We start from the raw sequence: 21,299 nt of genomic DNA, 5'->3' as shown, positions 1-21,299 counted from the left end.
CTGATGTAGAGAAGTGGTACCCGTTTATCACTTTCAACAAGTATGCCAGGTCTTTTAGATGTGGCCCTTGGATGACTCTCAGAGAGATACTAGCCAGTAGATAGGGACCCATAGCTCGTGAGTCTGAATGGAGGGTTTTGTGTAAGTCCTCACTAGTCCTGGCTGCAGTTGCTCCTTGCGTGATCTAGAGCACTCTCCTAGTCCACCACTCACCGATCTGTTTCATTTCATCTCTACTCAAAAATAAAATAAAATAAAATAAATAATAAAGTCCTTCTTCCCCTTCTTCTCTGTCTCCTATCAGACATTCAGTGAAGAAGGGCAGAGAGGTATGTTACCTGGACAGACTCTGGGACAGGCTCTGTGGCAGCCACATAAATGGTCGTGCAGGGGTCCTGATCTGTCAGGGCATCATGAAGTTCCTTCTCTAGAGGCTACAAAAGAAGCAAATAAAGCATGTTAGTTGAGCAAAAGCTGGGTCCTATCCAACTTGCCCCACAGAAAAGCAGTTCAAGTTCAAAAGCTCCTTAGCCATTTGCTCTAACTTCCTCCCTGGTGAGATTTACTCCCACCTCCTATCTTTTCCACCTTTTAACACTATGATTGCATTATGAGGCCTGGAGCTCACTGTAGCCACTCCCTGAGTTATATCTCAGGGCTTACAACCTCCCAAGGCAACTCCATCCCTTGTCAGTGATTCAAAAAAAGTTTACCAAAATTGCCATACATTTGGAGTTTGGAGAAAAAAATTAACGTGATGAATTTCTGTCTAGGGATGCAATGGGAAAGGAACCCATAAAAGCTGCTTATTAGCCAACTTTTATTCTCTGATGCAACCCTTGTTTCTCTTCTTGGTTGGGAGAATTTTAGTGTGACCAGACCTAAATGTAGAAGTAAACGGCTTTAGGAAATAACTCACACTTTCTGCATTCCATTGGGAAAGTTTACAAAGAAGAGTGTGATAAAAATCACCCGGAGTTTGTTCCAGAACTACGTTGCTGAATTCCCCTTTTGGATTTGTATCTAGGCATAAGGAGAACTTTAAACACAATTTTAGCAATGTGAGCAGATCTTTGTTTCTCCTGTCTTAAGTTGGGGTCACTGACTTTCAGGAATTGGAACAACATCAGGCGTTTATTTCTGCATATTCTTTGTGAATGGAAACCCTTGTAGTGACTGTACAAGGAGGAGCCCTGAGAGGCTTTGGAACTGTTCCTACCGGATGAGCCAGAGCGGTTTAGTTTTCTATGTTCTTATGTTCTGGTTTTGTTTTTACGTGTAGTCTTGGCTAGACTGGAACTCAATATGTAGATCTGGCTGGCCTCAGACTCATAGAGGTCCACCTGCCTCAGCCTTCTGGGATTAAAGCCATGCACCATGAAACCTGGCTGTCTTATGGTCTTTACAGAGATATCATACAGTGATTATGATGAAAAGAAAAATGCTAGCTTTTGGATAATTCTGTTATCATCTTTATAATGATGTAAGCATAATAAACATAAATGAAAGGAATTATAAGGATGTGAGTCTGTACATATTGATATATAAAATAATAATGACGTCTTGTATATTTAAAACATGTAAATTAAAAACAATAAAATAGAATATAAATCAAGATGCAAAATTAAAGTATAGTTAAAATATTGTGCTGGAGGATAATAATAGGAACAAATGTGTGTTAAGAAGTCAGGGATGGGGCTGGAGAGATGGCTCAGCCGTTAAAGGCTAGGCTCACAACCAAAAATATAAGAAGTCAGGGATGTATTTTATAATCTCTGGGGTATCCACTAAAAATAGAGAAAATAGTTGTTTAATTACTAATGCAACAGAGAATAAAGTGGAATAATGAAAATACAATTTTAAAAGATCCTTTATCAAAGAAACTCCAATCTCAGAGACACTCACCAATAAGCCCTGCCAAATATATAAAGAGAGAAATGTGGTAAATCCCAGCCGAACATTTCTAGACAATTACAGGGAAAAATGCATCTGTTGGTGAGCTCACTTACGGCCCCCAAAAGATATGCACCAGCAGAGTCAGGGTGTGCCCCTGTGTGGGACTAAGGCCTCCTCAGGTGCAGATAAGGCCAGAGCATCAAGGTGAGGTCACTGGAGCCTCCCTCCACCTAGGGTGTGACGTCCTAAGAGTTGGAAGGGAGAAGGCAGAGGCATAGACAGGAAAGTTACGTGGAGATGGAAGCAGAAATTGTGGGGCAACCACAAACCAACCAAAGTGAAGGACGCCTGGCACCATCAGATCACACTGAGGTAACTGAGTCTCTCAACAGACACCAGAGGGCTGTGGCCCTGACAAGATGTCAGTTTCATTTTGGATCTGTGGTCTCTGAAACTGATGTAAACAAAATTCTGGTTGTTTAAACCACGGGGTTTGTCATGATTGGCTTCAGCAGCTTGAGGGAAAGAATAGTCAAGCCTCAACCTTTCGTAAGGTTAGCATAATTGTGATATCAAGTCTCACAAAGTCATTGTGAGGAAGGAAGATGACAGGCCAGTTTCACCCAGAAACTAACTGGGGAGAGGGGAAAACAAACTGTTAATAAAGCAACAGGGAAATAAAATTCCTGTTTGTTTATTTTTTTTAAAGGACCAAATTAAATTTGTTCTACTCCAGAGTGCAAAATATGTTTGGCTCCTACAGTGGCAGATAAATGAGGAGAAAATAACCAGAAAGTTAGAGCAACAGACACAAGAAGAGTGTTGGTAAAATAGACCATCAGCTTGTGATACTCTCTCTCTCTCTCTCTCTCTCTCTCTCTCTCTCTCTCTCTCTCTCTCTCTTCTCCACCCCCCCTTCCAACATTGGAATTAAAGCCAGGGCTTCATGAATGCTCATTACTATTTTTTAATTGGAGATTTTTTATTTATATTTCAAATGTTATCCCTTTTCCTAGTTTCCCGTCCATAAACCCCCTATTCTGTCCCCCTCCCCTTCTTCTATGTAGGTGTTCCCCCTCCCCATACACTCCCCTTCCTGCCTCCACACTCCACATTCCCCTACACTGGGGGGTCCAGCCTTGGCAGGACCAAGGGCTTTTCCTTTCATTGGTGTCCAACAAAGCCATCCTCTGCTACACTTGAAGCTGGAGCCATGGGCCTGTTCATGTGTACTCTCTGGATGGTGGTTTAGTCCCTGGGAGCCCTGGTTGGTTGGTATTGTTGTTCTTGGGGTTACAAACCTCTTCAACTCCTTCAAACCTTTCTCTAACTCCTCTAATGGGAACCCCGTTCTCAGTTCAATGGTTGGCTGCTAGCATTTGCCTCTGTATTTGTTATGCTCTGGCTGGGATGCTCAGTACTTTATCACGGAGTTATATCTCTAGCCCCAGACAATATTCTCTTTTTTCATTTAATATTTGAGACAGGTAGGTAGCCTATGTTGGCTAGCCTCAAATTTGCCACAATCTTGCCGTCACCTCCCAAGTGCTAAGATTACAGGCTGTTGTGCTTAGCCTGCCAATATATGTTTTTGATTTATCTTATTTTTAAGTATCAATGGGGATGGGGGGATAGTTGAGACCAACTATGAAGAGGTACATGCACACAAAAGTCTGCAGAGGCTAGAGCAGGGCATTGCATGCCCTGGAGCTGGTGCTACAAGTGGATGTAAACTGCCAGACTGGGAACTGAACCCAGGTCCTCTACAACAAGCAGTGCACACTCTTAACCCTTGAGTAATAGGCCTCAATAATATTTTTACTGTGGAAAAGGACTTACTAGAAAAACTTCAGCAAAATGCACACTGAAGGATGGTGTGCTAAAAGCTTTCCTTTCAAGCCTGGAACCTCATGAGACTGTCCGTGCTACTGGTTCTGGTCACCGCCATGTGGGAAATCTTAGCCCGTGAAACAGGGCAAAGGAGAGCCAGTAGAGATCCATGGTTTGAAGAAAAGCTCATTCTTTGGAGATGATGCAATGGTGTTGGAGAACACCCAAGGCATCCACAAACAAATAAGAGAACGTACAGATCAACCCAGCCGTGTGTCAAATAATAAAAATATTATTGACAACGTCGATATACAAAAGTTAGTTTTCGATATGTGGACAGCAAATAACTAGGAACTAAAATTTTTGAGAAGATGTAGTGTTGATAATGTTTTAAAATACAAAATGCCAATTGACAAGTTAGAAAGATATTATTATTTGGAAAACTATAAAATGTCACACAGAGAAAACTAAATAAGACTTAAAGGATAGGAAAGAATTCAAAACAATAATGATGTTTACTCTCCTCATTGGTCCTTTTGACGCTAAATTAGCATCCTAGTCAGATTTGGTGAGAGGGGCTTAACAAACTGATCTTGAACCATCTATCAAATGCAAAGTACTAGAATTGATCAAGGAAAAAAAAAAACCAAATGGGAAGACTTACTTTATCAGATATCACAATTTATATCTCTAATCAAGACAGTTCAGCCAGTGGATGATGGGGCAGAATACAGAGCATCAAATAGAACCACACACTCATGGGACCTCAGATTATAATAAACGAGGCATGGCAGGTGGGAACAATCTGTACAACAAACGACCAGTAGAACATAGCCATGTGGAAAAAAGGAAAGGAAATAGCCCTTCCTATACAAAACCCCAAAATATTTCTTAGGCATATAACAAATAAATGTGAAAAAGATGCCGGAAGAGTATTTCATTACCCAGAACTGAGAAAAGTTTCTCCAACAGTTATAAGAACTGATGACTGTTGAGGATGAGGTTATAGGTTGTTCTCCTCTGACACTAAGAAGTATTCTTTATCAGTATGTCTTGCTGAGAAATCACTAAGGCAAGCCACACATGCTATGGATCTAACCTCTGAGAGGCTCACTTCTAAAATGACCTTTTGGCTTACACTAATTTGTTAAAAGGCCTAAAACTCAAAGGTAAATGGGGTAGGAGGTTTCAAAGTGGGGGGGTGACTTTAATATAGCAATTAACATATAAGAAGTGTTAATTTATAAGGGGAAAAAGCCATAATAAGACCAACCTACTGGCATAGATGAAAGGCTGATAATAACAATTTTTGGCTAGCATGTTGTAGGATGATATCATTACGCAGCAAGGCGGGTCTAGGACAAGGCGTAGCCTATCATTGGATGAGAAGGAAGGGTAGGTGGGGAAAATCAAGGAAGAAGGGATGAGGAGAAGGGAGAGAATTCAAGATGGAGACGACAGAGCAGGATGATCCAGATCCAGGTGGACTGAGTCAATTTTATCTTGTTTAGGTGGGCGGGTTCTATCTTTATTAATTGGCAGTGAAGTTATTCTGTGGATGTATTGTAGATTGAGAATTTAACATGCCGATCTAGTTGCTAAATTACAAGTTTCTGGAACTTTGATTTACCCGGCCAAAGAGAACACTGTGTGAAAGAAATGACTGAGAGGCAGTTGGAGCGTGCGGATCTGGTTCTGTTGCCCTCGAGGAGTGAGAATGGGCAAGGGACTGCAGAATAAAAGGTGTGTGTGTGTGTGTGTGTGTGTGTGTGTGTGTGTGTGTGTGTGTGTGATGGCAACTACCGCCTAGGGGACTTCATGGAGAGGGTGGCTAAAAGGGAGACAGCCGGGAGAGGTTGACTTGCGGACCAAGTGGTAGAGCAGCAGTGGAGTGAGCAGATCTGGCTCATGGGAACTGGTAGAAAAGCATTCCTTTCTAATTTTTACCTCTACAGCATGTAAACTATTAAAACTCATTTATCAGAAAAGTAAATTGACCCCTCCCTCTGAAGAACAAGTTGGTCTTAACCAGCCAATTGGGGAATCCAAATACTCTCGTCATTCAGCAAATTTACTTGTAGGTGTTTGCCCATCAAATATGTACACATGTTCCTATGAATTTCACAACTATAATTTTCATAACGACCTCAAGCTGGAAACAACTTAGATGCTCATTAATAGCTAACTGGAGAAACATATTTTAAAACAGCACATTAATACATTGATAGCTGATAAACCAATGAGACTTCAAGAACATGCATGAATTTTGTATCCAGATGCAAGAAAAAATACTATTGGATTATAATTTTATAATGGTCAAGAAAAGAAAAAATAATTCATATTTCTAGAAGGAAGGATTGTGGTTATCTCTGGGGAGGAGACTGGTGGCTGTGGTGCAGAGGTGTTCTGAAGGGAATGGCCGTGTGGGTGGTGCTTTATGGCTAGAAGACTCAAACTGAAAGATAATTTCTTCTCAAGTAGGTCAGTAGGTTTGATGCAATCTTACTTTTATTGTTTTTTTTAATACTTGAGAAGCTGATTTTGAGAGACATACTCAGCTAAGTGTACAGTTAGGTGAGAGAGTACTGTTGGGTTTCTCGTGGTTTTAAATGGAGGTTTGTCCTTAATAGGTGTCTGTGGGTGGTGTAATAAACCCAACAGATCAAGCACAGGCAGTGGAAAGAAGCTTGCCCAGGACTGTCTTCTGGGCCTCAGAAATTTATTTATTGTATTACTATACAATTGTCTTTACTTTCATGGCTTTTACTCAAGAATATGCTCCCACCATATCATAAATGGACAGACTGTGGTTAAAACCCCCCGTCCCCCCCAAATTAGCTATGTCTAGAAAACAACGGGTTCTAACGAGGTTAACAAGGTAAACTCCCCATCTCTCACTGCTGACATATCTGTTCCCTGAATCCAGCATGTCTCACAGTTTCTCGGCACATCACTCCCTGCTTAGTTCAGTGGTCATGTTACCTCAGGGTTTCCCCATCTTCCTCATTCGACATGTTGTCATCTTTCATTTGAACCCTCTCTGACCAGAATTATCAGGATGCTCCCTTTCTGGTCATGACTGTCCTCATCAAATAAAGATGCCTTTATTTGGAGCAGGCCAGTGTGCCCCACAACAGCTTTGCCATATATCTCCCTCTTTCCCCAAGCTTGTATACTTCGAGAAAGAAGTTTGACAACTTCTAGGAGCTCTCAACCTAGAAGACCACAGCTGGGAAGCATCCAATGTCATCTGCTTACAACTTCATCTCATTACTACAAAAAAAAAGCAGGATTGCCCAGTGTTTTCTGTGATTTCAAACACTACAGGGGCCCAGTGACACTGGGGGAGCTCTTGTTCTTGACTTTTCTGCTTTCCCAAGTTCGCCTACTCTAGATCCCTCCAGGATCATGGATGTGTGCAAGGCAGCCTATCAGAAATCCCGTGGAAAATATGACAGACACCCCCCCAGGAAGAGCATAGAACTTACCCCTGATTTCTGTACTTGGGCATAGATAGTAAGGCTTTTTTCTTCTACAGGTGGCTGGCAGTGATTTGGTTTACCTGGAGAGAAAGAAATACAGTGGTTACCATCCTCTAGTCCTCACTGTGAGCCCTCAGCTCAGTTTCGTCTGACCTTTCCTCTCCGTGGTATAGTCACCTCCCCCAGCACGGCCATAGGAATGAGGCGCTAGTTCCCAGCCTCTACTCGTTCATTCACAGCATTAGATTGGTTGCTTCATCTGTCTAGGCCTGTGTCCCTTCCTAGCAAATAGAATTATTACTGTAGAAATCGGATAAGATGACAATTGCAAAGCACCTACACTAGTTACTCTAGCACATAGCAAATGTCCAATACGGGCTGAGCATTTTCTTCTCAACACCTCAGGCCCTCTCTCTCTTCCTCCTCCTTCCTCTTCTTCCTTCTTCTCTTCTATCCCTTTCCTTGCCAAAACATGCCCTCATTCTATAGCCCAAGCTGCCCTCCAACTCAAAATGCTCCTCGCCTCGGCCTCCCAAGTGCCGGGAATGGAGCAGATGTCGTGACTTACAGCTTTGGGCGCCATTTTATCGCTGTGACATTTGGTCGCTTTAATCTTGAGTTCTGTGTCTTATTTGTTCTCCTAAGAGGGTTCTAGGTTTCCTGAGGTCACAGCTTGTTATTTATAGCATGTCTTTTACTCTCCAGCTGGCTTCACTCACAGCTCTATTTCTGGAGGGCGTGCTGTGTGTGTGTTGTGTGGGATGGTGGTGTAGGGGGATGATCCACTTGGAAGTGTCTAGAAAACAGCTCGGCACTGCCACTCTTACACTCCTAATCTCGAGAACTAGCTCAAGGCCTGAGGTCTCTGTACATTCATGAGTTGTAAAACATTTTAATTCTTGGACAACACTTCAATTTTTCTTTTTAAGCTACAAAGAAGCTCCTCATCATAAAGACTCAAGTAGGATAGAAATATATAAGGTTATAACCTATAACTCCCTCTCCCTCATTAACCAACCACATTTCATTCCCAGAAGTAACCAATTAAAAGGCTTCCTGTATGTCCATCTTTGGGCAATAGAATGTTTTCTGTGAAGACATCAATAGTCCCTCTGCGTAGGCTAACACTCACCAGTGACAAGCGAGGACTTGAACTGTGTGAACAACGAAACCGAGAAACTGTTACTTAATAGTAATTTGATTAAATACTGGATGGTGCAGTTTTAGATATTGGTTATATTTTATAGGTTTTCCTCTTTTTCACACAAATGGTGTTCTCGGCTTTTCATGCTGTGTATACTTTTTCTAGCCACTTCTCTTGCATGCATCATGCACTAGCGAGCATGCGGAAAGCAGGAGCCTGACTTGCAGAAGACTTGCCGGGGACTGTTGCAAGAGCTGGGCCGAGTATGGACGCTCCGCCCAGACGAAGCTATAGTTTTTAGAGTAAAGTTACTAATGTTAAATAATTATCCTCTTCAAACGCTGGGAGCCTATCACTGAAAGAATAGCTCCAAGACATACACTCTGGTCTGGAAGAGAAACGCCTACTCTTGTGCTGTGAGTGGGGTGGAAGTGTTGATCTTGGGTGTGGTTCTCGGTAAAGAAACAACGGGTGGTCACTGGGGAAGTTCAAGGAATTCTAACGAAGTCAGTGGGTGGTTTTCCTCTGTGGGCATAGCATGCCTGATGGTTCTAATCTCACTGGTGGGTGAGTGAGTAGTGTGTGTGTGTGTGTGTGTGTGTGTGTGTGTGTGTGTGTGTGTGTGTATGAGAGAGAGACAGAGACAGAGACACAGAAAGAGACACAAGGAGAGACAGAGACAGAGAGAGACAGAGACCCAAAGACAGATACAGAGAGAAAGACATAGAAATACAAACACACACACACACACACACACACACACGAGAGAGAGACAGAGACAGAGAGACAGAGAGAGATAGAGAGACAGAGAGAAAGAAAGAGACACAAGGAGAGACAGAAAGAGAGAGACCCAAAAGACAGATACAGAGAGAAAGACATAGAAATACACACACACACATACACACACGAGAGAGAGAGAGAGAGAGAGAGAGAGAGAGAGAGAGAGTTAGCAGAGACATAGAGAGAAAGAGTAAGAATTGCAGGATAGGGGTCATAGGTTCTCAGAAGTGGTTGGGGATGGGAGGAGGGTGCAAAGTATTTCTATGAGATATACTTTCATTTCGCATCCACTAGAGTTTCCAAAGTGATACCTGTCTGCCCAGCCCCCTTCTAGGTATACAGATTGAGACTGTGCTCAAGTCTTTAGTGACTTTTCAACCTTGAGGCCCTCTCAGGTTGAAATTTAGAATTGGTAGGACAGTTCCAAATGATCAAAAAGACCACTGACTCAAGAAAATTTAGATTCTCTTTCTGTTCCCTCCCTCCCCCTTCCTTCCTCCCTCCTACCTTTTCTTCCATCCTCCCCCTTTTCAGTACAGAAACAGGTTTTCAGGAACCAGCTCAACTTGGCTCCAAGTCTTAGGATGTATAGAAAAGATCTGAGTCCTAGACCTTAGCCTTAAAGGTAGCATTAACATTTACTATACTGTAGGTGTAAAACTAGAGAAGTTTGTTTATTTGTTTAATTTTTATTTTTTGAGACAGGGTTTCTCCATGGAACCCCAGCTGTCCTGGAACTCACTCTGTAGATCAGGCTGGCCTCAAACTCAAAAGAGGTCTGCCTACCTCTGCCTTCTGAGTGATGGAATTAAAGGTGTGCCTTAGAAGTTGTCTTATGTGACTGTAACTTCAAACACTTTAAACCTGCTGTTAGTACGGTTTCCAGAATCTTCCAGTATAGCTCTCTGCTAGCCTTAAGACTTAAACCTGCTAACATCAAGAGATGTGTCTGCTTATAGATGTCTGTGTGCACATGCATCATCCAGGAAAGATGCTGTGTGGTGCTTTCTGTGTATTGGCTTGCCAGTCACCACAGCAATACCACAAAGGGAACAATATCCTTGCCTTGCAGATCAAGGTGAGAAGTTTGCTTGGTTACACAGCTCCTTGGTGGCAAAGTGCACTTGAATGTTGTCTAAGGCCAAAGCCCCGTGTTTTCATTGCTTTATTTGGGGATGGTGGTTTCAGTGTTGTAGCTCAGGGCTAATCTAGAATCCATGGGCTGGAGTGATCATTCTTCCTCAGACTTGCAGGCAGCTGTTACTATGAACTTGTCTCACTGCACTCTGCCCAATGCCCACACTCTTAACTAGTGTATTCCTACTACACTAGGAGATTGGAACCAACCTAAAACTCTTCAGAGTTGGGAGGCATTTTGGAGCAGATACCACTAGACATTGCCAACAGATCTCGTGAGCAATCCTTTGTGGAGGGCATAGCAACTGAATGCAGATTTTGGCACAGGTTTGCATGCACTGGGTTGCAAGGCATAAATGGCGCTTGGAAAAGATGGATTGTGTTTTGAGGGTGGGTGGAAGAGGGCTTTAGTGGGGGAAGGGAAGTACCGCTCCCTCAGAGCTCAGCCTTGTGCTGAGCAGAACACAGAGTGGAATGTGTGTGGGAAAACAGCATAGCTTTGCTAGCTAGGCTAGGGGGAAACTCCATCTGCTTTCTTAGCCTCCCTGTCTCACTGTTCTCTTATAAGGCTAAGGAGATCCACTTCCAAACCCTTAGCTCTCAACAGAACTTTTATCTCAATAGCACACCCCACCCCCACCATCTCAGCGACCTCTTTCGATGGAGGAAATGAGATAGAGGTGAGTGGCTGTGCCACGATCGGCATCTTATATAAGCAAAACCAACATCCACATGCTGAGGTAAGGGCTTTCCTGAGAAGACTGTATGTGGATGACATTGCTCCGCTCGAGAATGACATGAGCTATCCGCTTGGCAACGAGAAGGGAAGAGCATCATGTTCTGCCCTCATTAAAGGAAGGCCAACCAAGACGTCTTTGAGTCAGGATGCTGGGATCCAGATGGGTGGAGTGGTAGTCAGTAAGGCTGAGGGGGCACAGGGCCCTGACATAGTGAATCACAGGAAGAAATACCAAGCGCTTAAACTTAGAATCACAGCCTTACTGCCTTTAGCCTACCCTGGGACACGTTTCACGCATGGATCTAAGAAATCTTCTGAATTCTCTTCTCTAGTAAATCTCAGTCTGGTATGCCTCCTGTTTTGACTCCTCCAGGCTTCTGTATGAGCCAAACTTCAGTGCTGAGTTTAAATTATCTGCACGACGTCTCCTACATCAGCAACTTGTGCCTCGCTCTTTCCTCTGCTGTTTCTCTTAACCTGGTACAGGGGCTCCAGAGACTAGAACTGCACTGAACTGCACAAGCTCTCAAGAGGGTTTTATTATTTTTCAAAGGGCTCCCAGCCAGAAAGCTAAGGTAGTAAGATTGAGTCTGTGCTTAGAGTGAAAGCATACACGATCTTATTGTCTGTATACGAGAGTCTGTGCTTGCATAAAAATCTGTTCCACTTACCACTGGGAGCCCAGTATCTTTTCACCAATACTGTTGCTGTGGAAACCAGGATGACAAATATGATGACCCCTAATGGTGCAGCAATATACGGAAGCCACAGACTCGATTCTAAAAAAAAAAAAAATTAAAAAGTCAAAGGTCAATAGCAAATGCTCTGTGGGTTTAAAACCGCCCCGCCCAGAAGTCAGGGGAGTGAGCCTCACCCCGCCCAGAAGCGAGGGGAGTGAGCCTCTGTTTCTGTGTGTCTCCCTGGGGAGACATTTGTTTGTGTGGCTATAGAGATCAGTTCTAGAGCATTAAGATTTCTACCTTCTTACCCTCACTTCACTTACCAGCCCTCACTCTCCCATTTCTGATTTCATAAAGATGTTTCTAAATAAAATGCTGTATTTTTCCCTTGTCTAAAATTAACATATCCGTGTCTCTCCTAAGCCAATCTCTTGTCTTGTTCCTCCATTTTAAAACCTCTAATGTATTATGTGTCCATTTTTGGTAAAAGCCATATGATGGTCCCGTGCCCTTGTCCCCATGCCCCAAACTACTCCCATGAGACAACCGAGGGGGAAGAAATCTGCTTTTCTTCTTAAAAAGTAAACACAATAGTGCTATTATTGCCTCTCAATGCAAATAACCGTTGAACCCACCAGACCGGAACCAAAAAAAATACAGGTAGTGTTTCCTGACAATTGTTATCCTATTCTAAATCAGCAAAGCTAACTGGAGCTTGAAATCACAGGGTCAAACTCTGTGGCTTCCTCTCCCTCAGCCACTGTGCTTAATCCTTTTGAACCAAGAACACCACTTTATAAAATCAACCTTTGTCTCAGCAAGATATGTGGTTTGCCAACATAATATTGGGCAGTTGTAAGCCCTTAACATTCAGTCTCGTATTTAATCAGAACAATCCTAAGGGGGGAATTCTTTCATTATTTCCATTTTTAAGCAAGGAAACATCATGAAGAAAGTTAAGGACTAGAGCTAACACTAGGAGAGGAAAGGTGACCGATTACTAAAGAAGGTTTCCTGGGAGTCAGAGAGGCTCCTGGACTGGGAACAGGCAGTGAGGTCCTACCCGAAGCACAAGGTTTCTGCAGAATGGCACTAAGCTCCAGTGTTACCAGTGAGACCAGTGCAGTACCAGGCATTGGCGCTAATGTGCAGGGGTACTTTATAAAGTTGATTGTGAAAGAAATGGGGGTATAAAACCATCCTACCCAGAAGTATAAATATATAACTATAAACTTCCTGATTGTTCAACCTTTGAGGGATACATCAGAAGTTGAAAGGAAGAACTAAGTGGGTTATAAAGGAGCAGAGTAATTCATTGTAGGCACAATTCGGATTTTTAGAGAACTGATGAAGACAGATAAGACAGAAATGTGGTCAAAGGCTCCAGCCCAAAAGCTACTAGAAGTATTCTTCTGGGCTTGAAAAAGTTCTTTCCTTCCTAGGTTCTCCATATAGTCACAAGACATCTCGCTGCAACGACAGATTCTTTTCCTCAAGTAAACCATGTTTTAACCATGCCAAATACCAACTTCCACAGTCTTGTTCACAAAAGGGAGGAAAGGCAGGTCTGCTGGCTTATGCCTACAGTCCCACTACTCAGAAGGCTCAAATAGGAGGGCTGAAAGTTCAAGGGCTATGGAGCGAGACCCCTGCCTTAAAAAGGAATGAATGAAGGAGTAACAATCATGGATAAGCAGAGCGTTGGCTTCGTGTAACACAGAAAATGAGGAAGGCAGTATGTGAGCTGCTCAACCTGCACGACACTCTGAACAGTGTATGGTGGCTAAGAACTCCATGTATGCACACGCATGCAGGTCTGACCAGGAGTCTGACTGGGTTAGATCCCTGTCGGTGCCAGGGATGCACAGAGAAAGTTCCCCGGTAGAAGATAAGAAGCAGAGACCACAGCCTGAGCTTCATTCACAAAGCTAAGGCGTTGGTCTAGCAAATCATGATTGTAGGGCTTCCTATTTTGAGTTCCTCCTTCTTCTAATATATGCATCTCGAGAAAGTCTATAACATACACTAATTTAAGAACAGACACCTCAACCACTTATACCATTTCCAACGATAATATTTCCTCTGAATTTCATATGAGATTTGAAAAAAAAAAACCAAAAAACCAAAAACACGGCAATGCCTCTGGAACTGGAAAATAAGAGGCAGCTGGCTGTCATGGAAACTTTGCTGCCAAACCCACCTTTCCCGCCTCCCCCGGCCTCCTGCTGGCAGCCCTGCTACCCACCTACCCACATAAGTCAACACCACAGGCACATGACTGATGTTCCAATGTGGGCCTGTTTCTTTCTTTCCAGGATCTCAGGATGAAATCAATGTGTTCCCTATCTCCTGTGACACAATGACCAGTTTCGGTCAGGTAGGAGAGGCCATTCGGCCATCATCTTGGAAGATGTGTTATCAAGTCTAATTTTCCCCCATTGCTGTTTAAGATATGTATGGATATATGGGTAAGTGTTTGTTTGTTTGTTTGTTTGTTTTATAGAACCATTGGCTTAAAATAAACCTTAAAGGACCTATGTATAGTGTTTTGTTTACACAACCCACTGGTTTCGAGTTGAGGAAACAAGTATGTATAAAATTCTAGAAGACATCAGTGGCCCAGCCGGGAAGGGAGGACCTGTAGAGTTCAAGGTTTCCGACAGACTCTGGAGATGGGAGTCCCACTGGGAAAGCAGCCACAGACTCCGATGTCTGGAGAGTGAAGGCCCTTCAGTTGGCCAGCCCATCTCGTCATCATCTCCCTCCACATTCCGCTCCCCTTCCTGATGATGGTTCCGCTGTCCACACACCCGCTCAGGCCACTCTTCCTTCCTCATTGTCACCTTTCATGAACATTCCAGTCTCATCCTGCCCTCGCCTCAGGACTTCAGCATCTCGTGTAGTCAATGCCTCCGAGCTTAGAACCTGTGTTTTCCCACCATGATCTTTGCAACGCAAACCATTTTAGATGACGCTATTACAAGCCACATAGATGCATCCGGCACCATGTGTGTTAATTAATAACTGTGTATTTCAGAGAGTCTTTCATACCCCCCGAGGCCTGTCTCATCACCAATAAAATGGGCATAAAAATATTTAGCCATGGGGTTGTTCTCATGAACCACAATAATAGCATAAATAAAATGTTCAGAACCCATCACGTGATCAATGAATGTAACCTGCTTTTGCCAGTCTCAGTTCTCCAGTAGCCTGCTAGGAAGCTGGAGGACATCTCTGTCATTAACAGAAAGTCTTCCCATCGGTGTAGCAGACCCCAAGGTGCCTATACTTAGCGTTCACCCATTTGGGGCTCTTCACTGACCATGATATAAGCTCAGACCCACAGGGACACGGCTGCTTATCCAGCTTATATGGCTCAGGTTGCCCACAGTTGTCAAAGCTTCTGGAAATGCTTTCCTTGTGTTCCTCCGAGGCCTCGTTTCTACTGCATGCTGCTTGTGCTATTCTCATACAAGGATCCATCCTCCCTCCCATCCATTTCTACACCAAACACAAGCAAGAAAGAAGAACTCGACACCAAGAATCTGTGTTCCTCAGTTATCTGCAGACGATTTGAAGGGTCTCAAGGAGCGATTCTACTGGGAACTGGGAACAAGCTACCATCCATCACCCGGAACGTTCAGATCTTTCTCTCTTCCTTCCTTCCTTCCTTCCTTCCTTCCTTCCTTCCTTCCTTCCTTCCTCCCTTCCTTCCCTCCCTCCTTCCATTTTCCCTTCCATCCTCTTTTCTTTCTTTCTTTTCTTTTTTCTTTCTTTTCTACTTTCTTCCTTCCTTTCTCCTTTCTTTCTTCCTTCCTTCCCTCCCTTCCTCCTTCCTTCCTTCATCTTTCTTTTTTCTTCCTTCCTTTCTTCCCTCCTTCCTCCCCCTCTCTTCCTCTCTCTCTCTCTCCTCTCTCCCTCCCTCCTTCATTCCTTCCCTTCCTCTTTCTTTCTACCATTGTTGCTGAGGGGGCTCTTTCTTTGAGGCTAGGCTAGCCTAGAATGTGCTCTATAGCCTTGCGATTGCATCCCCAGGACGGGTCGTAAGAGGCATGTGCCTGTTCCCTTAGCTGCTGCTCTACTTCTTTATGAACAGTATCTTCCCACTTCTCAGAGTACCCAGGTCACATCTATATTCCTTGGTGTGTGTGTGTGTGGGGTCTCATTGTCTGTCTTTTAGCATCTATTAAAGCATGTCTTAAGTACTGTGTACCCTCCAGAGAGAAATTTCAGTAGTAGTCTCTTTAAAAATGATGTTTTTTCATCTAGTTAAATGCAGAAGATTTTGTCACCAAAGTCCCACTTAGACAAAAAAAAATCTTTAAAGGTAGTCTCTGTGTATTCTTTTTTTTTTACACCCCCTCATTCCATCAGATATAGGACATGACTGAATACAAATAGATCTTAGAGAACTGTCACATATTCCTTTGTCAAAAATTATCAGAGTGCTAAATCTATGAAGGTCTCAGAAGGCATACTGGGTTACTTTCTGGGTGCCCTGAGACAGGAGTCAAAGGAAGTACCAATGACCTGCTTGACATAGCTTTGTAATAACATCACGGATCTGGAAAGTGTGCTTTTTGGAGGCATTCACAACACATGACCTGTGCTCCCATTTCCAAACCAGAAGACCACCCGCTCCCTCTCCTGTTGTTCATTCATGTAAGTGAGGCCTCTCAGGATGGTGGTTCTCAGAAATCTGATAAAAGTCCTTGGCCCCTCAGGCCCTTCATTCACAAAGAAACAGTACCCCCCCTTCTTCCTTTCTTTCCTCTTCCTTTCCTTCCCTTATTTTGAACTAAATGTACGGTGCTTTTCTCCCTGCAGAAACCCCTCAGAGATAGCTAAGTGGGCTGACTGGAAACACCTGCACTTTGCCTGAGTCCCCACCCTGTCGTCCTTCTCCACCATTAGCAGAAGTTGAACAAGAACACCTGCACAGAGCCACACATCCCTCCAAGGAAAAACGCTGCCAATCTTCTTTTCCTTGTTGTCTTTGAAAATCGGCCATCACAGCAACACAAAAGCGTCTCTCCCTTCAAGTTCTTTAATCATATTATTTAAGGGAGATAAAAAAGAAAACAAAACAGAACCCAAGAAACGAATGTAGTTCATCCCGGGAGCCTCTGAGATGTTCACATAACGGTCTGAGGGCACCGGATCTCTTTCCTGCCTTTCATGTGGTTTTTCACAGCAAGGTTTCAGGCATGGAGCACAGCTCCTTGAAGAAGCTGACACTCTTCAAGAGATGCCTTCTTAGTGGTAGTTTCCAGTGAGAATTGGGGGTGGGGAGAGGATACCAATTTCAAGTCTGGGAACATCTAAGAAAGTTACTATATAGGACCCAAACCTTCTGGAGACCCCTCCACGACAGTCTGTTCCAGCTAGATAATGTTGCTAAGGATACTAGGTGACCATTTCTCCCATCCTTTCCTGGCAGTACAAGTCAGCTCTGGACACACAGCTGCCCAGCTAATAACTATACTTCCCAGCTTTCCTTGTACACGTAATAATGAGGTTGTAACCAAGTCAAAGCATCCCACCTCTACCCTTTCGCCCTTGTTTGTCAGGTTTGCTTGATGGGGCTAAAATTGGAGAGGTCGTGACCATGGACATGGAATGCCTAGGTGACTATGGGAATGAGGCTTTGCTAGACTGCAGTGGGGGACACTGGAGTTCCGCCGTCAGTCTTTTCTTCCACTGAACGAGCTTTTTGATAATTTCTTGAAAAAGTTCTTCCTTTTAGTGTGGGCCTCCGGGGGCATTCCCTTCTAGCTGAATATTTAAGATTTTTGAATCAATCAGACATAATACTTTCAAAACATACTGATTAAGGACAGAAGAAAGTCCCACACAGTCCCATACGCTGTCGACCCACGTTAGTGTGCTTCATATGACCTAGATAAAGGTAAGGCCCAGGAATTTAGGCCTTGGCATAAGAGGCTATATCATAATGGACATTGAAGATGAGCTAAGGCCTCACATCAAAAGGATGTGCTAATATCACACTATGTTTGTTCTCAAAGTACCATGAACGACTTTGAGGTTTCCTTTCATTAGAGTGAAAATGTCTTCAAAACCATCTCTTTTTGACTTACTGATTGCAATGTCTGATGAACCGTCAGCCTACCCTGCAGCTTCATTCCAGGGCTGAGGTTTCCCTTGGAGCACACTTTGTAAGAAGTATTTGTTACACTAACTGTTGCTGCTTTGACCCAGGCCTCCACACATAAGGATGGACTATTGTCACAATGTCCTCCTATAACTAGTTTCTCTTTCTTTTGCCTCTTGCTGACTCCAGTCTACTCTCTATGCAACTACTTTGAAATGCAAAGACAATAGAGCTTATTTTCTGTCTAAAATTGTTGGCCCCTATCACCTGCACGATGATGTAGAATGCAGCACTGGACTTCTCTGCTTCTCCCCCTGCTTAGGATGCCTTTGCTCAATGAGTTCGGATAACTTCTCATTCCTCAGAGCCTCATCTCTGATGACCTCTGAGAGCCAGTGCAGTTCATCATCTCTCTTCTATTACCTTGCACATACTTTTGTCTTACAACCTCTCATACCATGTGATCCAGGAAAATTGTCTATTTACAGGTTATCTTCTTAAGAACAAGAACTACACCTCCTTCCTTTTTCATCTTTGTGTGCTTAGTACCGGACATCATGCCGGCACACAGTGAAACCTCAATAGACGTTTTGGCAATGTAAACACATTACTGTAAAAATTAGCAACTTCCATTTGCAAACACAAAGTGATGGACCGGTGGTTCTCAACCTGTAGGCTTTGACCCCTTCATGGGGGTTGCCTAAGACCTTTGGAAAACACAGATATTTACTTTACAACTCATAACAGCAAACTCACATTAGGAAGTATCAATGAAAATAATTTTATGGTTGCGGGGGAGGTCACCACAACATGAGGAATTATATCAAAGGACCTTAGTAGTAGGAAGGTTGAGAACCACTGTGATAGACGAATAAAGAGTGGGTTTTCAGTAATTTAGGTAATTTCCTTTACAGCCCTGTGTAGAGGAAAGGTCATGTTGCAAAATGCCTATGTGTCTAACTTGGATGTGGTGAGGATCTCCTCCATCTTTGGAGGTAGAGGAACCTTTGCTTGAACTATAAGTTAACTGGAATTCTCTTAAAAATCCGTATTTGGAAGTCCTTAGGATGTGACTTTAATTAGAGATGAGAGCTTTACAAAAATAATCAAATTAAAACTAGGGTGTTGTGTAGTACTGTGGCTTAATTACTACCCCTACCAACCCATATGTTGGCGTTCTAAACAACACTAGAATGGTATTTGGGAACAGGCTGCTATGAAGGTAATTAAATTTAAATGAGGTCACTAGTGTGGCTCTTAGCTAACGTGACTGGTATCCTATTAAAGAGGGAAAGGCGACATACAGTGATGCCCAGAAGAGAGAAGCCATCTGCTAGTCAAGGAGAGGGCTTAGGACAACACCTTGGTCTTCAACTTCTAGACTCTTAGCATCCCTTATTAACTAACAGTTCTTGTTGACATACTCAGGAACTGAATCATAAATGTCACCTCTGGAAGGAACATTAACAATCTATTCTTTTCCTCTTCAAGATGGCAAAACAGAGGCCCAAGAGAGAAAAGTCTTGTCTAGTAGCTTTACTGGCTGGATAAGGTCTCCATAGACATCTACTCAGAGTACCATGTTTCTCCACTTCGTGTTCCTCCATACCTTACAGCAGCCTGCTTCATATATACATACATACTTACATACATACATTCATAAACACATACATTCATATACACATACATTCATACATACACACGTTCATTATACATACATACATTCATACATACATACATACATTCATATATACATACATGCATTCATATATATATACATACATTCATATATTCATACATACATACATTCATTATACATTCATACACACATTCACTCATACACACATTCATATATACATACATTCATACATATATTCATACATACATAAATTCATACATACATTCATACATTCATACATACATACATTCATACACACATACATTCGCTCATACACACATTCATATATACATTCATGCATATATTCATACATACATACACTCATACATACATACATATATGCCTACGTACATACATAAGTGTATGAGTCTTCCTCAGGACAGCTTAAATGAGTAAAATCACCTTCAGTGTTAGCTTAGACTATCCTGAGCCAAATGCCCTTCAGCATAAACTTCACGGCGTGTGGAGGTTTTATTATGCATTAGCTGTATTCTTGTTGAGCTATCTGGAAGAATGGGAGGGGAACTCATCTCCATTTTTAGACAGGTTAGTGCAAATGTTTTGCTCCCCTGTTCCTAAACAGGCTTTTACAATGCAAGAGAGCTAGCCTGGCACAATGGGTATTTTTCCCTGTCTCCAAGGAAAGCAACTAGCTCTTTTTTCATCATGATTCCTGAGGTGTTCTAGTGCAATCACTCTTCCATGACTACCTGGAAGGGTTTCGGTACCAGGCAGCTCAGCTCTTACTCAAGCCTTTCATAGTTTTTCTCATTCTCTTTACTTCATTCATAGTGCGAAGATGTTCACACTAAAGTATTCGATGGCTGTGAGGGTTGATGATTGACTGTTTCCATGACATGGCTGCATTAGGTTCATGACAGAACTCAAAGGAATATCCTGGGGTACAGCAGGGGTGTTTCCTATCTGAGAATCTTCTGGGGGCTGGGGTCTCTGTAACAGGAAGTGCTATGCTGAAGACATAATGTAGTTACAGTCCCCTCTCCTCTGTCCCCACCTGTCTGGTGTGCCACATAGAATCCACATTTACTTGGGTTGGAGTCTCCTTGAGATGACTCTTGCCCAATGTCAGGGTATAAGAAAAGCCTTTTGGGGCTCCCCCTCAACCGTCCTGTGACAGACACACAGCCTGGCACGAGAGAGCAGTGGTCTATTCTGTATCTTTGTGGTTAGATTAGCTTACGTAATCAGCATTCTCCTCCAACAGAGCAACGAGGCTTTCTACCCCGGAAAGGAGAAACCTACTCAGAATTTTTTAAGTTTAGGCATTGATTCCACTAGCTGAAGTTGAAGAAGCTTGGAGAGATGCTTAGTTTCTGTGAACTTCAAGTTCCTCCTCTGTAAAACGAAGCTGGTGGTAGCACCCGCTCGGCAAATTTATTGTGAACCAAAGAGACGGTACGGTTAAAAGTAGCTTGCCAGTATCGTGCTGATTCCTCTGGTCCTCTAGCTGGCTCTAAGCTTCACAGTCCACTCACAGCACGAGCCCCTCCCTTACAGCCTGCACATCATTACTGAGCAAATGTCTCATATCTTATATTTACAATGCATTGTTGAGGTGCAGAGATCAGACATCGTATCTACTCCCTGCTCTTGCAGCCTAAGTACTTATTGGTGGTCCAGAATATAAGTAGAGAAGTATTTGGGGGGTGGGGGGTATTTATAGATGGCAAAGAACTGTTTCACCCTAACGGAGCATGGATTTAGGACCTAGGACCTACATCCTGAAATCTCTTTCCTACATATCCTTGAACACTGGATTCGAGGCAGAAGGCACAGAGAAAGTCTTGCTCTTGGAGACCT

The 21,299-nt window shown here is 43.1% G+C and overlaps 1 protein-coding gene across 1 annotated transcript in view; it reads right to left on the bottom strand.

The window, feature by feature from the left end:
* Positions 1–21,299, bottom strand: part of Slamf1 (signaling lymphocytic activation molecule family member 1) — a 35,671-nt gene that overhangs the window by 2,631 nt on the left and 11,741 nt on the right. The window contains exons 4-6 of the mRNA XM_032915360.1: positions 11,680–11,787; positions 7,215–7,288; positions 339–434 (exon numbers count right to left, since the gene is read on the bottom strand). Of these exons, the coding sequence (XP_032771251.1) occupies positions 339–434; positions 7,215–7,288; positions 11,680–11,787 (278 nt within the window). The remainder of the gene's footprint in view (positions 1–338; positions 435–7,214; positions 7,289–11,679; positions 11,788–21,299) is intronic.

Source organism: Rattus rattus, chromosome 10 (genome assembly GCF_011064425.1).
Source record: "Rattus rattus isolate New Zealand chromosome 10, Rrattus_CSIRO_v1, whole genome shotgun sequence".
NCBI classification, from domain to species: Eukaryota; Metazoa; Chordata; class Mammalia; order Rodentia; family Muridae; genus Rattus; species Rattus rattus.
Note: the sequence above shows the minus strand (reverse complement) of the source record. Positions and strands in the feature narration are given on the sequence as shown.